The sequence below is a fragment of the Anguilla rostrata genome, chromosome 9 (genome assembly GCF_018555375.3).
Source record: "Anguilla rostrata isolate EN2019 chromosome 9, ASM1855537v3, whole genome shotgun sequence".
NCBI classification, from domain to species: domain Eukaryota; kingdom Metazoa; phylum Chordata; class Actinopteri; order Anguilliformes; family Anguillidae; genus Anguilla; species Anguilla rostrata.
The window spans coordinates 48330352-48357494 of record NC_057941.1 but is presented as its reverse complement, the minus strand read 5'-3'; the positions used below and the strand labels follow the sequence as shown (position 1 = coordinate 48357494).

General features: G+C 42.8%; 2 protein-coding genes across 3 annotated transcripts; one reads left to right on the top strand and one right to left on the bottom strand.

The window, feature by feature from the left end:
- Positions 1-418: 418 nt before the first annotated feature.
- On the bottom strand, positions 419-15675 carry LOC135264011 (beta-galactosidase-1-like protein 2). Of its 2 annotated transcripts, none has more exons than XM_064352574.1 (19): positions 15394-15675; positions 14431-14616; positions 14023-14091; positions 13114-13209; positions 12300-12408; positions 11688-11780; positions 11020-11101; positions 9859-9929; positions 9012-9090; positions 8695-8832; positions 7225-7305; positions 6589-6695; positions 5300-5446; positions 5060-5131; positions 4794-4872; positions 4152-4239; positions 2007-2118; positions 1642-1758; positions 419-834 (listed from the first exon to the last, which is right to left on the bottom strand). In XM_064352574.1, exons 1-19 carry the CDS (start codon positions 15483-15485, stop codon positions 751-753), a joined length of 1902 nt encoding a protein of 633 aa, XP_064208644.1. In that variant the 5' UTR covers positions 15486-15675; the 3' UTR covers positions 419-750. The 2 variants fall into 2 exon arrangements, with proteins under 2 accessions (XP_064208644.1, XP_064208643.1); XM_064352573.1 differs by having other exon boundaries at positions 9012-9096; positions 9865-9929.
- A 1425-nt stretch (positions 15676-17100) lies between these two features.
- Positions 17101-27053, top strand: ilvbl (ilvB (bacterial acetolactate synthase)-like). Its single transcript, XM_064352567.1, has 15 exons — positions 17101-17782; positions 18587-18788; positions 19258-19385; positions 19575-19713; positions 20326-20437; positions 20836-20935; positions 21468-21565; positions 21653-21789; positions 22138-22272; positions 22409-22523; positions 22900-23069; positions 23458-23528; positions 23973-24044; positions 24733-24838; positions 24964-27053. The coding sequence occupies exons 1-15, from the start codon at positions 17681-17683 to the stop codon at positions 25140-25142; spliced, it is 1866 nt and encodes a 621-aa protein (XP_064208637.1). The 5' UTR covers positions 17101-17680; the 3' UTR covers positions 25143-27053.
- The last annotated feature ends 90 nt before the right edge of the window (positions 27054-27143 follow it).

Sequence of the window (27143 nt, the reverse complement as noted above, 5' to 3'; positions counted from 1 at the left end):
TCTTTTTGTTATGTTTAAGAACTCAATTCAACCAGACAAAGGAAAGGGCAATGGTTTCTCAAAACCTAGATGGTTGTGCAAACTGAACCACCAAATTTCCCCAATGAAAGGGGTGGGGAAAGAACTAGGTAAAAAAATATAATTAAATGGTCTAGGCATAACTTGAAATCAATCCCAATTACAAAAGAACATATCACTTTATATTGACATATAGAAGGATCAAACAGAACAGAGCTATTTTAGAACATTGATTTTTTCATTGTATATGATTACACTGATTCGATGTTTTCGGAGTGTGTACGTACGTGTGTGTGTGTGTTTGTGTGAAAAATCTGAAAATGGTTGAACGATTTCAAAACCATAAAACCATACTGGCAGTTTATGACATTTGAGTGACATACACAAGGCTGTTCGTATCTGTGTTTATAATGGGCATTTATTGAGTCATTTTAGTGAGCTCCTCAGCACATCACAAAATAAAATGAATAAATAAATGCCCGACCTTACAGCCGCCTGGACGTGAGGCTTCTTTAGACCTTGTATCGGTCCGTCCGTCACACGCCAACACTGAGCATATCGCGAAGCTGGCCCCAGAAAACCACGGAGGCAGCCCATTATGTACAAAATGAAAAGGACGTGGCTGTCTTCCCAGAACCAAACACACTTCCACCCACACAAGAGCAGGTCTGGAGAAATTAAAAAAAAAAAAAAAAAAGCTGACAAAAAAAAGTCTGTCTGGAATGTTCTTTGCTAAACGTCGACGGTCATGCCCAGATCCGGCGAGTCCTCGAAATGGACTTTGCCGTCTGATTCCACTTCCTCAAACACAATGACCTAAAATAAACAGAGACAGGAAGTTGACTTGAGACAGAGCAGGTCAGAGTTTGAGCCGTATGTGGCCGTGCTCTCTTGTACAATAAGGGCGGCCGTGTAGCACAGCGGGTAAGGAACTGGGCTTGTAACCGAAAGGTCACAGGTTTCCGGGTAGGACACTGCCATTTGTACACTTGAGCAAGGTACTTAACCTGCATTGCTTCAGTGTATAAATGGATGCAATGTATGTAAAAGTTGTATAAGTCATCCTGGATAAAAGTGTCTGCTAAATGCCTGTGATGTAATGACATCTGGAGGAGAGAGAGCAAGTTTTCTAGTTTAACTGCGACATGACAGGGATTGCGCAACGGTATTAGAAGCATTGCCTGTGAAATGCCCGGCAGTACGTGAGCTGGAACTGGAGGAGGTCAAAATCGCACGCTTGAGACGATCGTTCGCTCTCGAAAGATTTTCATTTGCCGTGCTCGATTGCCAGCGAAGCCATTAATTAGCTGAAAAAATCAATTCCCCTTGATAGTTACGTTGCGTTTCTCAATATTATCTTTTGGTACCAGTTTTTTTTCTCCTTATTTAACAAAATTGAACAGCAGGACATAAAGATCACTCAATCCGCACAGACCCCGCAGTTTAATTGCTCATGAAAATGCATTGATTTAAGCTGGTTCACTCTCTATTGCCCTTCTCTCTCAGTGATGCCATTAAAGTAACAATTCACCTATTTAAGTTAAAGCCTGTTTTCTTTATGATGATTTTAAAAAAGGGGGGGAAAAAAGAATGTGTCAGAACAGGATAACTGGGTCTGGGTACCTGATTGATTCCGCTGTTGAGCCAAGGTCCCGGGAGGTAGAGGGCTTGCTGGGGCCCGATGGCCCAGTACCGTCCAAGATTCTGCCCGTTTATAAATACCACTCCTTTGTTCCAGCCCTGCAGACCAAGAGGAAAGACGGTTACCATGCCGACACCCCATTAAACAGGAAATGGGCCGCAGTACCTCAATGCAAATATCAATAAAACACTGTGTACAAAAAAAATGTGCTGGTAATGTGGCGTCCCCTTTTTTTTTTTTGGACCAAGACAAGTGAGCGCTACATTTTTCACCGGAGGGGTGATGTTCAACTGAAGTAAATATTTTTAGGTGGTTAGCACCACAGCAGACTCTAAGGCTCTCTCACCGGCAGCTTGACGAAGACATCACTGGGATAGCCATCCACAAACAGCCTGCCCTGGAAGAACCCTGGGAAGGCGCGCGGTGCTGGGTGGAATTTCCATGGCGCTGAATACAGACTGAAACGCAAAGAGACCTTTCCTGCTTTAATAGAGTACTTCCCCAAAAACAACATTTCCAGATTGTTTTTTTTTTTTTTTTTACTTAGCATTATTATATTTATAATACATACAGTTGGTATATAAACTATATACTACAATGTAATAAGAGTAGTACTGTACAACACATGTAGAGGATAGGTTCTGGTGGTAAAATATTCTGGCTAGAGGTGTTGGATTGGCAATAACTGTACTGACGTTTGTGACAGTAATTGTATAATTTGAAGAGTGTTAAGGTTATTGGGACAATTTGACTGGGGTTACTGTTATTTAGATAATCTCTATATACCTCACTCAAATTATCTGAAGCACCTCTGTAGAATTTGAACCAAGCTAGCTAACCCAGAGGCAAAGACCTCAAAGCGTGTACAGCATGAACTTGTGTTTATATATGACCGCACAGCCAGAGTGCTGTAGCACATAGTGTCCCACTAAATCCTGACGTCGGCCTGGATCAAGGTGACCTGCTGCCGTCCAACACCGAGGGTCTCTGAGAACTCTGCATTCTGTGCGCACCCCAGCACACCTGCGGCTGCTAAATGTGGGCATCAATCGCACCACCGTGTTCCTACTTCTCTTCCAAAACGTACAGTACTTCCTCAAAGAAGCTAAGTCGACACGCATCCTGCCGACTCCCCCTCCCCCTTCCCCGCAGTGCATCTGAAAGCCTGCGCTGACACAGGTCAGGGAAGCGAGGCGAGACAGATGTAGATCTGCACAGAGCCTGAACCAAGCCTGGCTCCAGCTCTGCTTAAAAATGCCTGTTGCGCTTCATAACTAAAATTCTTTTTTTTTTTTGCTATGTGGCACAGCCGATATGCTAGTTGTTAGTGGAGAAGTTTGCTGTACTTATAAAAAAAAAATAGCCTACAAAGTTATTACAATAGTGGATTTGTTTCATATGGTAAACAATCCACAGATCTGTCTGGAAAACATTTATGTCTCAGCTGAGGTTCGGGCGCCAGACAGAGTGCGGAACACTGTGCTACAGCTATAATTCAGTATGCACATTAAGTCACATATTTCTAATATAATACAACATAAGCTTGGAGCCATAATAAAGAACACACACACACACACTCACACACACTCTCTCTCTCTCTCTCTCACTCACACACTCTGTCACGGTACGGGTAGGGGGGACCCAAACGCAGAGGGAAAAAAAAAAAACACAAACTCAAAAGGGAAAATTAACAAAGACTTTACTAACACGACAGGCAAACAAGTAGGGAACAGAGAAGGCCACGAAGGGCAAAAACACAAACTCAAAAAATATCTACTGAAACAACAGGAACTCAAAAACACAGGCAGGGCAGAGTACAAGTAAGTCAAACAAACACAAACAGGTCACAAACACAGGCAGGTACATACGGTCGGCGCGAACATACGTAGGAAACAAACACAGGAACAAAGGAAATGCAGAAACTCCAAAAAAAAACAAAAAAAAAACACTAGAAAACCAAGACATGGGCAGGAGCACATGGGGCAGAGGCTTACGCACAAACAATCTGACATAACCACAAGGATCCAGCACCTGACTCAAGGGAGGGGGAAACTTAAATAGAAGAGACACTGACGAGACACAGGAGGGCACCATGAACAATCAGGCCACAGAGAGGGAAGGGAAAACGAGACAATCAAGAACCAATAATGAGACAATTGAAAACAATCATACAATTAACACAGGGGGAGCAGGACACAAAACAGAAGTGCCGCCATCTGGCGGCCCAACAGGGGAAACGCAGACAGGAACACAGGACCATGACACTCTCTCTCTATCACACACACACACACACACACATTCTTTCTCACTCTCTCACACACACACACAAGTGTACAGGCACACACAGTGTATATGTAAACATAATTTATTTACTGAAAAAAAAAAATCCTCTCAAACAATTTATTTAGCAGTGGGTGTACCCGCACAGTGTAATAACTTGACATTTACATCAGAGGGAACAATAACGGCAAACAAAATGAAACGCACAAACCGTTCAATGAAGCTGGGCTTCATTTCCAGGCTGTAAATTGTGAAGTCTCTCAGTGGGATGTTGTTCAGTACGACATCACCCACCAGACCTGAAACACGTTTTAAAAATGACATTTTAAAATGTGCATTAGGAAAATGAACACAGAACACATAATCAGAGTCAGGGATTCTTTTTTTTCAGTTAATTTGTTGAATTTCAATTAATTTCCTGAATTTACTGAACCGACTCCAGCTCTGTGTATAATCAATATGTGTGTCTGTTGTGTACATGTGTATAGCAGGAAGCTCAGCCAGGCAGATAAACACTCAATCCAAATGCATTCGATTTCAGCTAAGCCCACATATTTGCACTACTAAGCTGCAGATACAGTATCTTCCTTTCACCCCACTGAAAATAAATATGTGGCACATGACTGAACACTCTCTACACAGCAAATACTCTTTTACAAGCATGTGATAAAAATGTGATATCGAACGCAGAAAGACTGGCTTGCTACTGTTTTTTTTTTTTCTTCACTTTTCATGTGAAGACATATGAGCCAAAAATGTCTCCCTTGCTGCTCAGAGTATGTTAGAGAGCCAGAGAGAGACAGAGAGAAAGAGACAGAGAGAGAGAGAGAGAGAGATGTCATTTTCACTCTACCTTTGTGCTGGTTGTCTAAAGATTTCCCATAGTGCACTCGACCACAGTTCTCCACAAGAAAACTCAGTGTTCGTTTGCCCTGCAGCCAAAAGCAAGATTTAAAAAATATATATTATCTATATATATTGTTATGTTATTGAATATACTGCAATATATTTTCAATACATAAAAATACATAAAGAAAATATATTTCACAGCTGTCTAGTTAAAATATTTATAATATACAGAATATACAGTCAATATACAGACGTGCAAGAGCACTCTACCTTCCCATCAGGCACTGCAAGTTCCAGGCTCTTGTATTTGAAAATGCCGATGTAACGTCTGTCGACAAACACCTAAATTACAAGGAAACCTCTGTCACTTTAAGGAGCATTAAAGAAATTAATGTGTGTGTGTATAGTATACATATACAGTATATATATTGTGGGTTAGATTCATTTTCTTTTTTCTGTAACGTAGTTTCCTGTTTTTCTCTTGGATGATGCCAGTTGGGATTGACTCACCAGTGCTCTGTCTCGCACGTTGTTTCCAGAGCGCAGGAGGCCCCCGCTGGTGATGGTGGTCTCGTACAGAGTGTACCCAGAAGACTGCCCGTTGCCGTTGTTCACGGGAAGGTTCTCCATATTGACCGGCCTCGCCGATTTGAAAGGCTTCGGGGAGCAACAGAAATGTCCATTAACCTTTGACCTTTCTCGAATGGACCTCCCACTGCTGTGGGTCAGCCATTGGCCCCTGGCATGGCTGTAGGCACATGTGCTCACTCAGTGATGCCCAACTGACACAAGACGATCACTTCATAATTTATAGTTTATACGGTAACGCAGTGAATGTTAAATGTTAATGTAACTCTGAGTTCAGATTCATAAAATAATACCCTATCAGGGATGATTTACCGCTAAACACGTTACAGCAGTAGCGTTCGATCATGCGCCATGGAGATGTGTGATTGGTTGGAATGCACACTCTCAGCCCTCCATGATTGGACACTACTACTGTAATGTGCTTAGCGGTAAACACCAAGTTACATTAGCACTTAATATTTTAATGGACAGGAATGAAAAAAAACTGACAACAGACAAGATGAGAATTCTTCGTTTTCATGAAAAGAATTTGTCAAACTATGTGAAGTCTACACTGTCAAAATGAACACAGCAGCTAACAAATGAAATGGCCATTTCAGTAATAAAGAATTATAAGTTGGCTGCGAGGATTTGCCTCATCTAACATGTGGAAGATGACAGTAGCCACCAGCAAACTTTGTGGAATGGAGTAGTTTTCACTTCAATAAAACTCTGCAGATAACTTTCGAAACTGCTTGGTCATCTTGTAACTTTTTGATCTAAACCAGCCTTTAGACAGTCATATCACTCTTGAGTGACTTTTATTTGCTAGGGGATAACACACAACATACTTTTTTAAAAGATGACAGAAGAAGTAGTCTGCACTTTCGAGAAAGATGTGGGAAAATGTGTGTATGTGTAAGCTTTAAAGTGTATAAAATACCCTTTAATAAAAGCTGAGAATCTGCTCTTTAACCACATGTCAATTGTTTGATTACAAATCTAAAATTGTGGATTGTGGAGTACAGAGTCAAATAAAATTTAAAAAATATTTGTCCCAGACGTTATAGAGCTCACAGTTCACTATATATATATATATATATATATATATATATTGGCTCTGGTCATTTTGAACCACTGGAATCAGTCGGCTTTGTGACAGTGACACTTATTTATTTTAGTTTTCCAATGCGACCCAATGCAGGTGGATCGAAACTGGAACCTTCCCTCACCTCACCGGTGAACTGCAGGGCGTCCCACAGAGAGAGGTGCTGGTACATGATCGCCGCCTCGTAACTCTCCTTCCAGCGAAGGGGCGGCATTTCCGGAAGCTTCTCGGCTGAGACAAACAAGGGGCGCAGAACACGTGACATCGTGCAGTCCCTACCACTTGAGCCTCTGTGTCCCGATATGAGCCCCTGTAAAATGTCTCCCTTAACCTGATTTGTTGAACGGGGCTGTCAATCAAACTCACATGGAGCTTGGGCCGTGACTGTGAACAGTACATTTGAGCTAGTAGCATGTTTCTAATTCTTAAAAGAACACGTTTTAATGTTAATAGCTACCAAGCACAAGAAGGCCTGCAAAAGTGGAAGAAGTATAATTATGCTATTAGTTATAGGAAATTATTTAAACTAAATAATTTCCTTTTCATTTCAATTTCGCTTTTACACAACTCCAATAAAAATTAGATTTTTTCAGTGTCACGTAAAATGCATAAAATTAAAAAAAGGTATTACACGCACAGATGTGTCTGTTACCAACAGTACTACCATTACCTCTAAACCACAAACCAATGCATTAGCGCCCCCTGTAGGCCAATACCATAAGTGTGCTGAAAGTAGGTGGCGGTGCATTGTAGAACTTACTGTGATAGCGGCTGAATAGATCCCGCAGGAGGTGGTATTTAGGGGTGTAATCCCCGGCCTCAGTTAGCGGGGCATCGTAATCTAAAACAAAATCAGGCCTCAGTTACTGGATGATGATAGGCCCCGCCCCTCATACTGGCTGGATAATTCACCTGCCAGTCTTTTTTTTATAGCCAATCATCATTTTGTCGGCCTTGCCTCAGCTGTCCAACAGTGGAGCAGCACAGAGCCAGTTTGTGAAAATACTGGTGTTGACCACAGCTGTGCCACCAGTGGTCAATGTTTTCTGGCTGGGGAGCATATTTTATGGGACAAGGGGTCATTGAGGGGAATTTCATTACTGTCTGGCCTATCCTTACAGAAACTGAATATAAGAAAAATACGTTAGCATAAAGATATTGCAACACTTCATAATATACGGCAAAAAAATATATTAAATGACAACTGCTTTCATATATTGCAATATTGTTTAGTGCATTTTTTGTGGCATGTTAATTTCCATAAGGGTCTCCAGCACAGAGGTGAAGAGATGTTTTTATTTTAGTGGCAAGAGGCTGTGGGCTGTGGTGTACAGCAGACATGCACGGCTGGTCCTCCAGTATCCCACAATCCGTTGTTCTTATTCAGCACCACGCCGCAGCTGTTCAGCGTAGTTTAGCTTAGCGTTTGAGCGGAAAGACATTTCACTCCAGCCTCCCAGCTATAAGCCTGGCTTTTAGCAGTGAGGTAGCTCTAAAGCCCCGCAGGGACTCTGGATAAAACCCATCACAACTTGAACAGAAAATCCAGGATCCACACAGACAGGTACTCAGCTGTGGCAACACGCTATGCCCCTGAGTAGCTGAGTAACACTGTGGAAGTCAGATGGCGCCATCTATTGGTACAAACATGGAACTATCCATGAATGCAGCGCTACACTATTGTGGACCCATGACCAAAAAAAAAAAAAAACTTTTGGTTGCACTTGGTTAGCTAGTTTTCCGATGGTTAGATAATTAATCAATGTTATTGCAGGTTTTTAAAAACAGTTGGCAGGAAAACACTGAATATTTTTTTCTGTTACAGTAAAATATTAATGACATAAATTTTAAGGTGCAACATCACAAATCTAAAATCCAACTCTATTATGCAAGTCCCTACACTTCTATATAACAGACATTATAAAGCAAATAGATACCAAGGTCAAATACTTTAATTGTTTGAAATATATAAACCTATTAGATATTTGTCAATTTTAAACATCAAAAATAGATGAAAGAAAACAGAATTTTAACCAATATTCAGAACAAATTTATTATTTACTGTAATGTGATGGTTATTGACATGTTTAATCATTAATCATTCACAGGGATCCGCGAGAGTATTTTACTGTTTTATAGCCTCAAACAGACTAAAGCTTTCAGCCCAGAGTTTTTGACCCATGTCTGGTCCATATAAAACTTCTATGTAAGACGGCGTTGGACAGCCTACCGTAGCTCGTGGCCAAAGCCTTGTATGTCGGCTCAGCCAGCGCTCCGCTCATGAAGCCGAAGTTCGTCCCCCCGTGAAACATGTACAGGTTAACTGACATGCCCTTCTTCAGAATCTTCCTCACCATGGCAACCATGTCTGCCGGGGAAGAGGGTCGGGCGGTTATCAAAATGTGAAGCAGCAATTTTTCAAAAAAAAAAAAAGAATTACGTGAAAGTCCTGTCCTTGTTAACAAATAGAATCAGAGATCAGAGATCAGAGTCATTGTAAAAAATGAGTTCATGCCGGGGAGTTGAATTTAAGCTGAAATGGCTCACCCTCTGCCGCGAATACGTGGTGCAGGTCGCCCCAGGAATCGAACCACCCGGCCCAGTATTCCATCACCAGCTTGGGGCGGTGTGGCTGAGCAACCAGCAGGCACACAGGATTATCACGGGGAGTTCAACAAAAATTAGGCAGTTCTGACAATATCAGCTTCACACCACATCACAGACAGGCAGGCAGCACTGACCAGGGCCATTTTGTGTTTTATTGAGAACGAACCACACGTTGCTGGACAGACGTGCGGCAGACATACATGTAGGGTGACAGGGCAGGACAATGGGTAAGGAGCTCGTCTTGTAACTGTAACAGGTTCGATTCCCAGGTAGGACACTAATGTTGAGCACCACTGCTGTTAACCCTTGCTGTTATACTTAACCTGCAGTGCATCAGTATATATCCACCTGTATAAATGGATGCAATGTAAATGCTATGTAAAATGTTGTGTATGTCTCATCCAGAGCGCCTGCTAAATGCAATGTAACTGTAACATGCACGGCTAGTTCTGAATACCAGTACGCCCTCCAGCTAAATCTCATACACACTGACTGAAGAAAATCTGCACCAGCAGCAGGTTTGGGACCAATAACCACTTCAATTCAGTCGACTCGGAAAATTAATTGAAATTCAATCTTCTAAGGGTATAAAGTTCCATGGATGTTTTTTCAATTAATTATTTGATATGACTGAACTGGAAATGGAATTAAACCAAACTGATTGGTAGCACTTGCACACACTTACATTTAATGTTACTGCATAACATGAAAATAGCATCTTCACTCAGGAGACATGAGCAATGAACACTAAACGGAACAGAACATCAGTATTCATCGAAAAGTCGAGCCTTGCCTGCACAGCGTCCAGGTATTTCAATCCTTCGGGCTTAAGCTTCTGCATATTGACAGTCCTGAGTGCTTCGGTAGAGAGAGAAGCCCAAAGCATTACATGAGAATTTCCCACGACAAGTATAAAACTACAGCTTTACTGAACATGGGTGGTAAGACCATACAAAAGCTATAATAAATACAGTGCTATCTGATGTTAAATACTGATTTGAAAGGCCAAAGCACAGCAGACCCAGGTGTGACATTTATTTTAATTACTTTAACTTTTCACGTGCCAGAAAGATTTTAAAACACATATCCCTGAGAATTTTCAACAAATCATGTTACAGACCAAAATGCACGCAGTGCTGCTGTAGTCAGGATAGTTAAGCTAGGATGTTTCTAAGGGCCCAGACTGACAGCGGCCCTCAAAAAAAATATTAAAATATAGGATTTTCTGGGGTCTTGGGGCTCAATGTGAGATCTTTTCATGGGGCACAAAATCCCTGGTGACACCCCTGCATTCAATCATATTGTGATCTTATGAAAAAAGAGAATAGATCTGATTACTGGTGAAAGTAGTGTTTCTTTTTTATATGGTCTGGAATATATAAATGTATCAAGGGGAAAGTATTTCAAATGAAGTATTTTACCCAGCTCTCTCACACAGCAAGTAAAGCTGATGTGTTTTTATGTGAACTTCATGTTTTATCGATAAGCAATTGATAAAGAGAAGGTCACTCATTGGTAGGACGTTTCTTGTTTACCAAGTGGGCAGTCCCTTTGAAGTAAACGGCTGCTGTTTGCACACGCCACGCAGTCACAGCCTTATTATTTAAACAGAGCCTCCGTTTGAGAGGGAACTGAAATCGCCATGGGTCTGATTTGCTGAGACCTTTAGCATGTGCAAAACCTTTTAGGACATGTGAAACTAATAACACAACCAATGTTAGGTGCAAAACAAATACCACGACCAAACATTGCTCGTGTTCTTGGTTTTTCATGTGCAAGAAAAAGGTTGTGCACGTGCTAAAGGTCTTAGCAAAGTAGGCCCCAAATGTTTTAAATATCAACCATTAGACAGTTTAAAGACATCTAGAACCTTCAGGTGTGTGGATCTGCAGGACTGTGACTTCTGACCTCATGACAAGAGAGGTCAAAGGTGACCCCCAGACAGTACCTCCATCCACGCCCCCGTACTTCAGCCCATCGTAGTTGTCAGACGTCAGAAGCAGCTCGTCGATCCCCCTGGATTGCAGAGCCTATGAGAGGAGAGCAGACAATGGTCTGACTATATGAAAAGGGCATCTAATCCTGCACCAGAGCCACTATTCATTTTACTACACAGCAAAATGTTTGGTGCAAAATCAACTCTGATAGAGTGAATGTGGTCTATCTTCGACTCACATAAACTCTATTTGTGTGGATTTAACACTGCAGATTTGTCTACTGCATTCGTTAGACTGACTGAGCCACATTTTCCCATTTTAATGAAGGATGGCCATTTAAAGAGAAATAGAAGAGCAACTAGACTGTTGCTCCGTGGGACCACAATGGCCTCTTCAGCCCCTTCCCTGGTCCACAAACTCATAGCCACAGACAAGGTATTAGAGGACATTATACTGAGGAGTATACAAAAATAATATGCAAATGAAAATGCCTGGAGTGAACAATCACGGCCAGTATACTGCATCCATGAAAGGAAGAAAGGAAGCATTGTCAGTCTGTGAGGTCGTATGAATGTCACCTCGGCAGAGTACAGCTGGCGAACCACTCACACATCCTATATTAATCCTAATGAATTCAGACATGTCATGAAATCAATGCTTGGAAAAATCCGGACCCTACCTCTTTGATGAAAGGCATGTAATCCCTGTCCTTCGCGTAGGACCCGTATTCATTCTCCACCTGGACTGCAATAATGGGGCCTCCCTTTTTAAACTGAAAAAAAATATAATTACATACTACGATGGCTTTCTCATTTGTCAACAGGTAAATTTACCCACGATGCTTCTGGGAACAATTAGTTGTGCCTTGTTTAGTAGTAGGTGGCAATAGGTGTATAATGCTTAGGAAACTTGTAACTCAAGAGGTCAGTGAACAATCAGTTGTATAAATGGATTGCATGTACTGTAATAAGAAGTGTAAGTTGCTCTGGAAAAGAGTGTCTGCTTAATGCCTAAATGTATCTCTGTCACAGACTGGAACACGGGCTGGACTGGTGCAATTCCCCACAGTTAGAAAGAAATCCATCAGGATGCTAACAGCGTCCGAAATGCCACAGGCCTCCAATCGGCACCTGTCCTCTAAAGTTATGTGGGGAAAAAAAATTAATAGAATCGTTCAGTGATGTACTCCAGTCAGAATAACCTGCTGGATGAAAAGTGAATGAGGGATCGAATGACTCTGAACCAATGCCAACTTTAGAATTACAACCGAGATTGCCCGGGCGACCATTACCTGAAGTGGAACGACTTTTGGGATGAGTTTGTCAAAGAAGTTGCTCACGGCCTCTGTGAAGCCTGGGTACGTTGTCCTCAGCTTCATGTTTTCATCCCGTAGAAGCCAACTAGAGATACGTTAAAAGTTAAGCTTTGCTGGCAGGAGCCAAAAGTGACAGACAAGCTAACAGGACAGGGTATGGTGTCCACATAATTAACTCTTCATTGAGAAGCAGCCAGTACTCATCAGTCAACATCATCAACAAAAACAACTCTGTTTGAATAACAAGAACTCCCACCCTGTCACATCCGGCATGTCAATATCAATATGAAAGTACATTTCCAAAATCAAGACTAACTTTCAGCTTTAGTGTTAACTGAATATAATTCAGTACTGCATTTTTACTTCAGTACTTTTCTTTTTATTCATACAAATCGGATGTGATACAGTATATTTCCTATGAAAAAAAAACAAAACACTAAGTGCCACATATACTGACGGTTAGCATGCGCAAAACTTTTTAACACAGGCAAAACTAATAATAATAATTTATATAGGTCAATCTCCACAAATATTTGAGTCTTATATTTACACTTTAAATCTTATTTCAATTACTTTTTTGCTAAATATGAAAGAAATATTGCCAATGAGGTGAGACAGTTTGACCCATTTCTATAATTGCCAATTTCAAGCAAACAGTAACTTAAAGCAAGTTAATAACTTCTACTTGAGAGGGAGAAAAATAAGCTATCAAGACAGGCTGAAACACTTAAGACAGACTCATCTGCAGTGCAGAACGGCGAATGCGATAGAGAGGAGAGAGCAGGCTGACCTCGGTAATCCTCCGAGGTCCATTTCAGAGCAGATGTACGGCCCGGGCCGTAGGATTACCCAGAGGCCCACTTCGGCTGCCAGGTTGATAAAAGCTCTGGGACATTGAGAGAGGAGAGCAAATAACACAACGGTACAAGAAAGACATCTCGCTAAACCCACCCAAAAGATTCAGTGTGGCTCCGGCTGACTGCCTTAAGATATTCATCTACCGGGATTTTTGTTTTGTTTTCTTTCCAAAACAGGAATAAAACAGGATGTGCCTGAATGTAATGAACAACTTTCGATAAGCGGTCTATAATTTTTCAGCACAGACATTTTGTTTCGTTACAGATGGTGCACAGTCGTTGCTTTGGAGTGAGAGATTAGGCGGCTGCTGGAGGAGCTCGAGCCATTTATTACAACCGAGTAATTGACGACATGGCAACCCTGTTGCCGTGGTAATGATGCTGTTGTCTAGCGAGGGGACTGGAGCCTTGCTCCCTTGACAGGAGACCGGGCTTAATGATCCCATCTGGAACCAAACAACAACCCGAAAAATCCATTCCTGTGAGAATTATAATCAGGGAACTCTGTCAGGGGACAAGAAAGCCAAGATATATCTGTATAGTTTCAGAATTAAATAAAGAAACGATTTGAATACCAGCAGTGGATTTTTAGATGATTTTTTTGTTATTGCGTTGGAGGTCATTTAAAAATATATTTTGGCCAGTAAAATGTGTTGTTTCATCATTTCCTTATAAGAATGCAAAGGTAAAATTACCTGTTTGACAGTAAGAGACATGTTAAGAATGTTAAAATGCCTTTCTGCAATAATTTGTTGACAAACTAAGACATTTCATTCGCAGGGCTGTCTTAATGTTTGACTTCCTGTGCATCAGTTCAGGGACAGGAAAGGGTCCATCCTTACTCTAAATCCAGCTCCCTTTGGAAGGTGAAAAGACCTTTCTCAGGTTCATGTAGATTCCAAGGCACGTAGCTGCAAGAGAAAACGATGAGATTACAGGTGATCCGTTGTGTTCAACATTTCTTTAAAAAGCTGGGCTCAAAAAGAAAAACAGGGGCTACAAGGGGGTGCAACTGCCCTTACATTCTCAGAAGGGTTCCACAAGGTCCCTCTGTGTTTCCATACAGGCACCCTATCTAGTTCCAGGGTTCCTTGTTTGGCAAAATGCATCAATCTGGGAGCTTTCACACTTTTCACACCTACCATAGAGGATTCCATAAATAACTAAAAAAGATTCCCCATTGAAGACAAGCCAAAGAGCCCCTTCCGAACCCCATTTTTTTCTCTAAGAGCGTGCTGTACCGTACGTACGTGGTGAGGGTGTTCAGGCCACAGGCCTTCATCTTCAGGAGCCGGTCTTTCCAGTACGCCCTGGGGACGCGGAAATAGTGGACGGACCCCCCCAGGACGCGGAACTCCTCCCCCGCCAGAGTGAACAGGGAGGAGTTCGCGCTCAGCCCCTCGCTCCTGCTCACCCTCCTCACCCTCGCCTGCATGCTAAAAAAAAAACAAATAAAAAATAAAAATAAAAAACACAGGAGGTGCTCAGAGGCGACGGTCACCTAGCGCGAAAAACACGCTGACCGGCGCACCACGCCCTGACATCACCTGGAAGGTCACCTGTGCCCTGGGCCCGTAGGCAGACATTCAGCATCTGCCTGTGTCCCGAGGGGTCATCAGATACACTCAGGCTCTGCGAGAAATCATTAAAGCTGGCAGTACGAGACACATACAGTTAAGAAAGCCCACGTTTGATTTGAGCTGGTTAATGCACTGTATGCAAGTGACTGGATTATGTGCATGTCCGTAGCAAAGTTTGGTGTGCGATTTTTCAGTTCAGAGAGCTGTCTGCAATATAGTAAATGCACAAAGTGAAATACCACCTCCTCAACACCTCCAAAAAAAATAAAAACAAATATAAATGAGTCAACGCCCAACGTCCTATTTCCCTGCATGATCACTTTCATTTTGTAAAGTGCTAATAAAACCTAATCCAAACATGTGGTTGCTTGCAAATAATTTGAGAATATTGAATAAATGCTGTAATAACATTACTAAAGAATTCAAATTTTGAATTGTATACTCATCATTCACGAGAAATGTTTTTGAAAAGTGACACAAATGAAATATATCTGAATGCATAATGAAACAGGTGACCTGGACAGGTATGTAATTGGAACAAACAGAGCAAACCGCTATTAAAACAGCAAAGAATAACCTACCCGCCTATCAAGCAACAAGCTGCCGCGCTCCCGGAGATGATCATTAACTTACCCGATATAGTTGTATATAATAAACCCGGCGATACTAAAACAGAGAAGGGCATAGTGTCTTCTGTGAACATTCCTTATTCTAATCACAACCATTGATTACTTTATCCTTGAAAGAAATACACTTTAGTGCCAGGCACACATCTACCAAGAATAGGCTGCAGGTTATTGACCGCACTTAAGGTAGGCAGTTTTGGTTGGGTATTTCTGGATGTCAGCTGCGGGAGATCAGGCACCAATAGATACCATGGTGACAACTGTCGCACAGCCCAAAATACAAAGGAGCAGAGAGAAGAGGGGACGCAGCGTATCTCCCGATAGGTTGCCACTTTCGCCCAGGTAACAGGATTGCCTACGTCACGTAGAAACAGATTCCCAAAAAAGATGAAAATAACCCCGCCCATTAGAAACGTGAAAAGTTGCTTGATTTATTTATTTGCTGTATATTATATTTTTAAGGAAAGATTAGCTTGAGCAAGCTGTCATACAGAGGCTAATAATAAACCTGACGCTGCGTAGCCTATGGAAAGCTGAGGTTACCCTACATTATTCAAGAAACTGCCCTGATTTACTTTTGTAATTTTATATAGGCTGACGGTGCAATTTGGCGCTTAGGACAGCTAAATTAACGGACAAAAATAAACATCAAACACGACATTGATCTATTTTCAAGCCATTGAACGGACAATGATGTTGATTTACTGAACATAGCCTAATTTAAAATCAATATTTTATCCACAGAAAATATTGAGTCGATCTGCTTGGTCCAGCTGTACGAAATTATTGTGATTATGATTGTTGTTGTTGTAATTAATAATAACAATACGAATAATAATAATTATTATTATCATCATTGTTTTGTTATTATTATTATTAGCGTTGTTATATAATAATAAAAATAATAACATTATTATTATTATTGTTATGTGTTAAATGCAGTAGGCCTATCCAGTGTTAATGCTGTATAACGGTGATGAACAATCTCACCCTATTTACAAAAGCCGCTCTTCTCAACCTGTGACGTAGCCTAATTATTTACGTGCACCACCCCGAGGGTAGTCCTTTGTAAACTACAAGTGTCCCTTGGAGTGTCTGACAGAGAGCAACACGCCAAATGCATAGGCTACAAAGGCTACATTGAGTTTCTGCATGACGTCATTTTCTGTTTAAGTGTGTTGCAAACGTTTTCATTTCCCCTTTTAATTGAAATGTTTATTGTAGGCAAGTCTACTCGACAATGCGCATACATATTTACCTGGGTAACTTCAAAAGCTAATATAAGGGCTTTAAACGGTTTTACAGCCTACAAAGAGCAAGACAATGTAAGTTTCTCATAAAGGCCCATATTTCATTTAATTTAAATTATGCCCTATACCAATCCGCAAAGTAGGGAAATGCTACTACAATGGCCTATCTAAGTTTTACTTTAGTTTAATACACTGCGATGCTATTTTTGTCCGCTGAATTTTGAGGTAACTGAATATGTACTCAATATGACCTATTCCCTTCTAAAAATGTGCCATGATAATTATTCATATCTATTAAAACCATAAAGTTTGGTTGGCTGTGGGTGGGGTTATAGTGGCTACCTGTCCCTGCCGTATCCGCCTTTAGAATATTTCTGATACGCTGAACATCTTTGGTATACCATTGGCTGATGCCTCTGCTTGTCACGGAGAGTGCAACGCCTGACGGAATTCACAAAGCCTCAGTAGATATTTTCCGCGTAACTACGAGTGTTATTTCTCTTTTTACGAAAACTGCGGGACATTCAGCGACAGCGACTGAGAACTCGTCGGTCATTTCTAGTTGAAATTGCTTGCTTTACCAGCAAGCTCGTGTGCAATTGTTAGCTACAAGCGTCGTAGTTATAGTTCTGTAACTGACTTAGATAGCTAGATAACTGTTTATTTTCTTAACTTGAAACCGTAGGGAATATTTAGCTGATGCCCTCAGATAATCTGCAACAAACTAAGTCGCTAGTTCGCTACGTTGTCAGCACTGCCTTCACGTCAATGAGCAGTGGGGGCTGGCTAACAAGCAAGCCGATTTTGTTTTTTTAGTGCTGGAAGTGGATACATTGTCTATCCGACTAGTTTACAAATGATCCACTCGTTCCATTGTGCTTTTCTATGCTTGAGTTTCCTTTGTCCAGTAACTGTGATATAGCTAGCTGCCAAGTTCTGTATTCATCAGGAAGAACTGGGCGCTGGGAGATGCAACAGTAACAATCGCATGTAACTAGTGAACTTTCCTTGAGTTTTTTTGTATAGATTTTATTTTGTCTAATAATGGACATCAGTACAGTTTTGGGAGGCATTCTTGGTTGTGTGCTGGGAGGGCTGGTGCTCGCTGCTTACAGACTTGGTGTTTTCTACCAGCTGATTCACAAGGTAAGATATCCCTAAAGTTGCTTAAGCCTTTTTATAGTTAACTTACATGTTTTCCAACTTAAGTTAACCCGGCCAATATGACCAGCTGATACTACAGTTTCGGGAGAAGTGGAAAATATTTTATTTTTCTCAGCTGTTCGTGTGACAGTGCTACAAATGCATATTATAAAACGTCTACATTTTAGACGTTTTATAATATGCACTTGTACATTTTAAACGTAAAGACAATTTAAATGTACATTTTAACAAAAGGCTAGTCTCAAGGTTGTTCAAAAATGCTCACATGTATCAGTATAGCAGGTGCTTATCGTATTGCAGGTCGTAGGTAAAACTGCAGGTATCAGTGTTGCGCAACACAAAACCCTTTGACCTTTGACTGTTGGCTGCGCATCCTACAACATTAACTCAGCTTTACGGAGAGATCCCATTGATGACGGTTTATTCGTCTGTTGGTGTTGTGGGTCGTCACAATGAAAGCTCCACATGGGCGTGTCCAGTAAGTGCCCTTTTCTGGCAGAGAAGTGCTGGCAGACTACTGTGACGCACAGGGAGTGAGAATTTGTAAATCCTAGAGAAGTTATATTCACAGTGCCTTTCTGAAAAGTTGAACCAAGTTCTTTTTTGGAGGAGGCTGCAGGTGGCTGCAAGCTCTTGGTCCTTATTGAAGACATTTGAAAGAAGAAGCTAGTGTTCTGAGGGGGAAAAAAAATAAAAAGCTTAGAGGACACATAAGCACAGAAAAAAATCAGTTGAATTGCCTGCTACAGGTGGTTTGTGGTTTGTGGTTTGCGTCGTCCTCCACAGACAGAGACCAAGAGCCCGCGTCATGGGGGGGAGAGCGTGGCGGAGGTCCTGCGGGCCCACGGGGTCAAGTTCGTCTTCACCCTGGTCGGGGGCCACATCTCGCCCATTCTGGTGGCGTGCGAGAAGCTGGGCATCCGGATCGTGGACACCCGGCACGAGGCCACCGCGGTCTTTGCGGCCGACGCAGTCGCCAGGCTCTCCGGTAAGGTTCACCCGGCGCATCCGCAGACTTCGATTTTGGCCCCGCCATGTTTGATTCCGTCCAGCTCTCGGTTCATTCAGACTTTTACCTGTTATCTGTCTCTGGCGGTGTGACAGTTGAAAGCAAACTGAAGTTGTGTCCTAAGTTGAATGCGACGTTTGGTTGCGCAGTTCGACTTGTCATTTGGTTGACTGGAACCAAAGCCAGCAATCGTAGTGGTCTTTTTGGGCTGGGATTGAAAACAGGGGCTTTGTGTCTTGTTGTGCTACATTATAAGCACTTTGGATAGCCAAATACTATAATAAATTGCCTCAGTTTGACTTCATATTTGTACATCTGCATAATTACGACTAAAACCCTTCAGACTGTACCACTGTGGTATTTTACCAAACTGAAATCAGTGTTAATTTACTTGTGAGGTTTCTCAGTTGTTCTGACCATAGTGGACGTTTTTTTCCCACCATGCAAGGCACCATCGGTGTTGCCGCGGTCACTGCCGGTCCCGGTTTGACCAACACAGTGACGGCGGTGAAGAACGCGCAGATGGCCGAGTCGCCCTTGCTCCTGATTGGAGGAGCAGCAGCTACACTCCTACAGGTAGGCTACACCTTTTCATTACGTGCGCACCGATTGGCTCACTCGCTCAGCTTGACCAATCGTGGAACAGAGCTGTTTTTTGTTCGCTTTCTGGACCGTGCTGAGTGTGTAAAACTGTTTGGGAACCCCCTGGAGTGGATTTTTGGGCTGCTCTCTGTAACTCTGTTCTCGGCGGTTTTTGGCGCACAGGGTCGAGGGGCCCTGCAGGACATTGACCAGATGTCCCTCTTCAAGCCGCTCTGCAAGTTCTGCGCGTCCGTGCGGACCGTCCGCGAGATCGGGCCGGTGGTGAGGAAGGCCATCGCCGCCGCCCAGTCAGGCACGCCAGGTACAGCGCACCTGTAACCAGATGCCCTGCTCATGAAGGGCTGTGATGTCACACCTGAAAGTAGAAGATCAGGTTTGGGGTGTCATATGGAGGGGGGGGGGGTGTTAGGATGATTCCAAGAGCCCTGACTAACAGGGGCCCTCAAAACAATTGTGTTGTCATTGTTCAGGGATTGTGTGGTGGGTCCCAATGTGAGATCTTTTTTTGGGCCGCAAAATCCTTGGCCACACCCCTGAATCAGGTTGTTCACAGTGCTTCTTTGCAAAAGAAACACTATCGTTAACATTGGCAAGTGAATCAATTGACAATCTTAATTTAACAGAATTTTACAGCAGTGCACTATTGACTGTATAGGAATAATGGCCTCACACATGCAAATAATGCAATACATTTAAGCAGTATTACTTCTAATTTAAAATATAGATGGTAATAATACAAATTTAAAAAATAAAATCCACTACCCCATTCCCCAGTGGTTGTAATTGGATTATGCTCATATATGCACATTAATGGGATTATAGTTGTCATAGTATATTTGTAGATACGGTATCATGGATGTGCAGTCTGTAAATAACTGAGCAGAATCTCCTCTTGCTTTTGTATTTTCCTCAGGTCCTGTGTTTGTGGAATTCCCTATCGACACTCTCTACCCCTTCCACCTGGTGGAGAAAGAATTTGCTGTCAAAAACCCCCCCAAAGGATTAATGGGGAAAGTTGTTGCCTGGTAAAGAAAATATGCCATACAGTTTACATTTTCCTGAACTTACTGGAATGAAACGTGTTATTGTTATGCTGATTTGATTCAGTGCACTGGGATTTAATGACAGCACATACAGGAAAGATGTCACAGACGTTGTTTTTGGAAAGGCTCTCCTGCTTGAATGAATACCTGACCAAGACACCAGCAATATAACGTTTCTTTTTTTTTAACGTCCAGTCCGGTGCAGGTTTAACCTGTGAGATGGCTCGCCTTATTTAAGAAAGTTATTTTGGCTAAACTCTGTTGTTCCTTCACTTGGAAGTGTGGAAGGAGAGCTGTGGCATGCTGAAATACTGGTTCTCTCACCTGAATCCTTAATGCTAAGGTGATGCTCATTAAGACATTTTTTTTTCCTTGTGCAGGTACCTACACAATCACCTGAAGAACCTGTTCGCTGGGGCTTGGGAGGCCAGAGCCGTCTCCCCGCTGCCTGTGCACATACCTATGGCTACAGACTCACAGGTGACATCACCGTACCTGCCTCGTTCGGTACCACTGCCGTGTGTTGGGTAATATAACACATGCATTACCAGGTCAAGTAGAGCCCAGAAGGCTTTGAAACTCTGCTTTCTTGATACTGAATCCCAAAGCATGTCAGTGAGGTTTCTTTTGTTACAGAGAAGCTCTTAATGATTAATGTCACCGTGCAATCACTTTTTATATTGCATTTAATATGTTAATTAAGCTGCAAGATGAAGATACTATACTTACGTTCTTCAAGTTTATAAATGGGAAACATATACATTTTCCTGTTTATAAGTTTGGCCTGATTAAAGAAGGAAGGATCAGGTTATGGAAGGAAGTTTTTGGAGCCTGCCTGTACCTAGGTATAGTCCTTCATCAGCAGAGATGGTATTTTCCATATAGTTTCCATAGGCTTTCAGAAGGACTAAGCAACGAGACTTTGTAAGAAACGCATTTTCATTAATTGCTAGCAAACTTCTCATAGTAGTAAACTGGTATTTTTGGGTCTTTGTTTCTGGTCTTTCTCCAGATACAACAATGTGTGGAGCTGGTGAGCAGAGCCAAGAAGCCTGTCATTCTCCTGGGTAGCCAGGCAACGCTACCCCCGACCCCCGTGGATGAAATCAGGTGGAGAATCCGCTAAATGTGAGCGATAACAGAGGCTCTGTGGTGGTCGCGCGTGACGTTATTTCAGTTTCTGAACGATCGTTGCAGGAAGGCGCTGGAGTCGCTGGGCATCCCGTGCTTCCTCGGCGGCATGGCCAGGGGCATGCTGGGACGGGACAGCCCCCTGCACATCCGGCAGAACCGACGGGACGCCCTGAAGGAGGCGGACCTTGTGCTGCTGGCCGGTGAGTGACAGGTCTCTCAACAGACACGATACGGGCTTTCAGTTCCAATAATGAGAATCTGAGCTGTGTTGCTCTGTTCTGCATATATCATTACTAGTTGTGTAGATTTGTTTTTAAATGCTAATTGAGTCTTTGCTTTTTGTCTGAACTCAGCAATCATCTGCAGAGTATCCATGATCTGTTAGGTCAGGGGCTCCCTGCACGCACGCATTAGCCAGTATGGAGTAGTAGGTCCTGCACCTCTGTTAAAATCCCCTGCACACCTGCATTAGCCAGTAGGGGGCAGCAGGTCCTGCTCTCCTGTTAAGTCACGCCTGGCGCTCACCCTTATTGGCCGCGGCTCCGCAGGCACGGTGTGCGACTTCCGGCTGAGCTACGGCCGGGTGCTGAGCCGCCGCAGCAAGATCATCGCCGTCAACCGCGACGCGGGCCAGCTGACCAAGAACTCGGACATGTTCTGGAAGCCCACCGTCGCCATCCAGGGTACGCTGCCGCGCGAGCGCGAGCTTTACGCCTTCCTTTACTCTTCTGCGTCATACCTGACGGGGTTCAGCTGCTGTGTAACCGCCCCCCTCTTGTCACCCCTCTCCGTGTCTCCTTCCACACGTGTCCCTTCTAGGGGACGCCGGGTCCTTCCTGTTGAGCCTCTCCCGGGGCCTGAAGGGCCACCGCTGCCCCGAGGACTGGCCGCGGAGCCTGAAAGACGGAGACCGGACCAAAGAGAACTCAAACAGGTACGGAAATTTGATCAACCAATGGAGTCCGACGCACTTCGTGATGGAAAAATGGAACGTTCTCTGTCAGCTGACCCCGAAGGTCCGCCTATATCTCTGTATGACTATGGAATGGTGTCACGTGTCTATTGTTCTTTCATTGGACGACACTAGTGTATGTTTGAACATCAAATTTGCCTCTATGGTGCCATCGAATGGTTGTCAGCCATTTTCTAGATAGTGATTGACAGCATGATGTCTTCCTTTGTGGTGTGTCCTCTCATATCCTGTGGAGAATTGTAGTTTTCATAAAGAGATTTATTGCAAAAGCCATATGCAAAATGGCTTCGCGCTCCACATACTGACTGTGCCATCGTGGGCGTCTTTGCCATCGTAGAGAGAAAGCCGCGGAGAAGACGGAGCGACACCTGAACCCGCTGCAGGTGCTGCACCGCGCGGACGCCCTGATGGCGGAGGACAGCATCATCGTGGCGGACGGGGGGGACTTTGTTGGCAGCGCCGCGTACATCATGAGGCCCCGCGGGCCCCTTCGCTGGCTGGATCCAGGTTAGGCCCCGCCTTCCCCTCTGGAGCTCCGCCTTCCCAACCCGGAGCTCATGTACACACGCTCCACAAATAAACATTTTTAGAAGCAGGGCTGGGGTGGCACGGTGGTGCAGTGGATGATGCCTCACAACAAGAAGGTCCCGGGTTATAATGTGTGGCATTTGGAGTTTCAAAGTTTGTACTCTGTCTGTTTGAGTTTTACATGTTCAATGAATTGAAAAGTTGAATTGATTCATTGCTTTTATTCTGAGTTTAAATTAAATACACCCAAACTGCAAAAATGACAGAGCATTCTTATGTCCATTAACTAATTTTGGAACCCTGTAATTCTAAGCTCTCGGTTTACCTTAAATTTACTCAGTTAAACTGTTTCTCTTCATCCCAAAAGGTGCCTTTGGGACTCTGGGTGTTGGAGGAGGGTTTGCCCTCGGGGCAAAACTCTGCCGTCCTGACTCAGAGGTATGGTTAAAATGGGGTTTCCTGGGCAAAGCCGTCATCGCATTGCAAACTGTAATGATAGCGACAGTGCCAAAAGCTTAAATGAGAAAATTGCAAGGCCCCTGTGCATGAATACCAAATATATAAATTATAGTTCAGAAATTTCAGGGATTTAATTAGTTATTTTTTATACCTTCCAACAATGACATTGACAAATAAGTGTTGCACAAGGTCCTGATTCACAGCTGTGTTGAAAAGAATTTGTTCTCTCATATAAAATGCTTCCAAGCAAATGTTATAATGCACATAATTGTTGTTATTGTTGGAAGTTGCCAGGTTTGAAATCTTTTGAAATGTATTTTAAAATGTAACGTTGTGCGCTGCATACCTTTTGATTTACACATTTCCGATTGGCAGGTGGGTTGGATGTGAGGGGTGATGTTTTCTGGGTGCGTTTTATTTTAGGTGTGGATCATCTACGGAGACGGGTCACTGGGCTACAGCGTCGCTGAATTTGACACCTTCACACGGCACAAGGTAGCGTTAGCGCTGTTGCTCCGCAGTGACTGAAGAGCGACGTCATATCACCCACCTCAGGGGTGGGAAATTCTGGTCCTGGAGGGCCGGGTGTGTGCGCAGGTTTTTGTTTCCACCAATTACCCCCGCTAAATGTGCTAATTGGCTGTACACACGAACGCTGGTTCACTGGTAGATCACAGTAAAACGTTCCATGTAGGGATGCAAGAGCAGTCTTCGGCTGTCGTTCGTGCGCTTATCAAGAAACGTAGCTAAAATGTCACATGCCATGAAAGTTTGGGCTAATTAAGTAATTAAGGCCAAAAGTTCACATGAAAACCAAAAACGGATACGGAACCTGTTTGCCCACCTCTGCCCTACCAAATTCAGTGGCGTTCACCTTTCCCCTTCATCCGCTCCAGCTGTGCCAGGCCGGGTTTTCCTTGTTACCCGGCACTTTGCTGAGAGCTCGGCTTGCCAGGTCCCTGGGGTCTGAGCCGGTTGGGATTTTACGGTGGAGGCAAAAAACCAGCATATGCTACGGCTCTCCAAAGACAAGCGTGTGCACCGCTGACTTAATTGAATCAGTCCGTGATTTGTGTTATGGAAAAAGATGAAGGTCCGGTTCTCAAAGGGTCAGAAAATGGCAGGCTTTGACAGAGAGAATCCACGGGAAGTGTTTCTCTCATTTCTCTTGTTTGTCTGGCAGACCCCCGTGATTGCGCTGGTGGGGAACGACGCCTGCTGGAGCCAGATCTCCAGGGAGCAGGTCCCCATTCTGGGGAGCAATGTGGCCTGTGGGCTGGCCTTCACAGGTAGGTCCCTCCCTCTCATCCGGAACTTTCCAACCAGACGCCTGTCTGATTAGCTTCAGAAACGCGTTCCTTTTTTTAAAAAAGCAACAGGAATTTCGACCATCTTTTCCCTCCGGTTTCTCTAGATTACCACGTTGTGGCCGACGGCTATGGGGGCAAGGGCCACCTGATTGGGCGCGAGGACGAGGGCCGGCTGGACGACATCATCCGCCAGGCCCAGCGGGAGAGCCGCGAAGGCAGGGCGACGTTGCTCAACGTCCTCATCGGCAAGACCAACTTCAGAGACGGCTCCATCTCGGTGTAGGGGCGCCGGGGTCCTCCCTGCTAGCATCCGAGCGCGGCCGCGGCTAACACTTCCCGCCTAGAAATCCAAAGCATAGGATCTGCTGAGACGCACGGCGGATACCGTAGAGCGCTTCGCTTTCCGACATTCCCCTAGATGCACCGCTCTTACCAAGCGAAAGTAGGAAGTGGAGAGAGAGGCGTTTTGCCTGGAAAAAATCTCACCCGTACAGGCCTATGTCGGCCTCCAAAAAAAACTGGTTTTGAAACCTTCTTTTTGGTATATATCCCTGGTTTTTAATCTGTGTTAATGATTGGGCTTCCATGTAATTTATACTGATTTGAGTCATGTGTATTCTGAAATTGTGACTGGTTTTCACAAATTCTTCTCCAGTGTAATTTAATTTAATCACATTATTTCAGGCAGACACATTGTTCAATATGAGTCGGTACTATGTGTGAGAGAGGTTAGTGACTGACTGCAAAAGCTATTTGAATTTTGCCAAGTATATCATGTGGAGCATTATAATGGAGAACAGGATTTATGAATCCGAGGCTTGCACTGATGGATGATTATGATGCTTTCACATGTCGTTAATTAGAAATAACACAAGCCTCGATCTGGAGAAGGTCATCTAAATGTTGCGCATTGAAAATGATTAACTGAGCTTGCTAATCTTAAAGGGGCAGTTTACCCAAAAATCTATATTATAGATTTCCCCTTACCCGTGGTTCTATCTATAGACCACTTGAGTTCACTTTATGAAGAATATGAACGTTCATATTAATTAATGATGAATTAATAGGGAACAGATTTGAAAAATAAATACTGATAGCATGTTCAAAAGCAGTTGAGCTGCTAATGAATAACAGGTTTGTTTATTTGACATGAGATGATGCCGTGTTATGGTTTAAAAATAGTGTGCCTCTAACTGTTGAATGTAACACTCAACCAACGTATAAAATGTATGCATATTCATAATTTTTAATCTTACTATGGCTGTACACAGAAGAGATTGTGGCATGAAGTGAGTCACTGCCTGAGTTTAAACTTGCACTGTTGGGCTATTGGTTTGCACCTTCATTCATATTTGTATTTCCTTATGGAAAATACAAGCACCTGAAATCCCATTTTGTGTTATTATAATCAGGAAATAAGGCCTTCTGATTTTATTGCCTATTTATGGTAATAAACAGCTCTAATACTACGTTTACAGTGCCCTCAAAAAGTATGCTAATGGTAGAATGAAATTTATTTTTGCTATATTCTTAAAGCATTTGGCCTTGAGGTTAAAAGATGAATACGAGACAATAGTACAGACATTCAGCTTTTATTTCATGGTCTTTGTGTGTTTTTCCATTTTAATGAAACAGCTGTTTTTGTTAAGAGTCCCCTACAAATCAAAATGCCTTAAGTATATATACTTTTAAAAACAGCTGACTTTGTAAAACGTGCACACCTATAAATACCATGAAATATAAGCTGAATCTGTTCTTTTGTCTCATATTCATCTTTTAACCTCAAATCCAAATGGCTTAAGTATATAGCGAAAATAACTATTTTAACTCTACCGTTCCCATAGTTTTGGAGGACACTATTTTCCTGACCACACTATTTTGAATCATTTCAAGGGAAGATGGTGGTACAAACCTAAAGTAGCAATATCACCAGTGATTTTATTTGATTTTGTTTTATTTGTGTGAATAAGATCTTGGATATTTGGGGACATTTGGTTGTAACCAAACAAAAAGAAAATCAGTGTTCATTTTTGAGCATATGTATGTGTGTGTGTGTTTCAAGGGAACCAAGGGAATAAATAAATAATGATTTTAGAAAGAGATATACAGTTTGGAGTTGTGCTGTTATGCTGATTGGTTGCTGAGATTAAATGGACTTTCAAATAAACTGGAAAAAAAATAGTTGAATTGTTAATGTGTTCAGATGTTCTGTTCATTTCATTTTCTCACGTGCTGATCGAAGAGAAGATTGTGATAAGGCCATATATCGTCAAATGAACAATGT

Coding starts and splice junctions, on each gene's coding strand:
- LOC135264011 (XM_064352574.1), bottom strand. CDS start 15,485: ATGGTTGTGATTAGAATAAGGAATGTTCACAGAAGACACTATGCCCTT. Junction 14,092..14,430: donor GGCCTGAACACCCTCACCAC/GTACGTACGGTA, acceptor TTTCTCTTGCAG/CTACGTGCCTTGGAATCTAC. Junction 6,696..7,224: donor TCTATTCAGCCGCTATCACA/GTAAGTTCTACA, acceptor TGTTTGTCTCAG/CCGAGAAGCTTCCGGAAATG.
- ilvbl (XM_064352567.1), top strand. CDS start 17,681: ATGGACATCAGTACAGTTTTGGGAGGCATTCTTGGTTGTGTGCTGGGA. Junction 20,936..21,467: donor CTATGGCTACAGACTCACAG/GTGACATCACCG, acceptor GTCTTTCTCCAG/ATACAACAATGTGTGGAGCT. Junction 24,045..24,732: donor ACACCTTCACACGGCACAAG/GTAGCGTTAGCG, acceptor TTTGTCTGGCAG/ACCCCCGTGATTGCGCTGGT.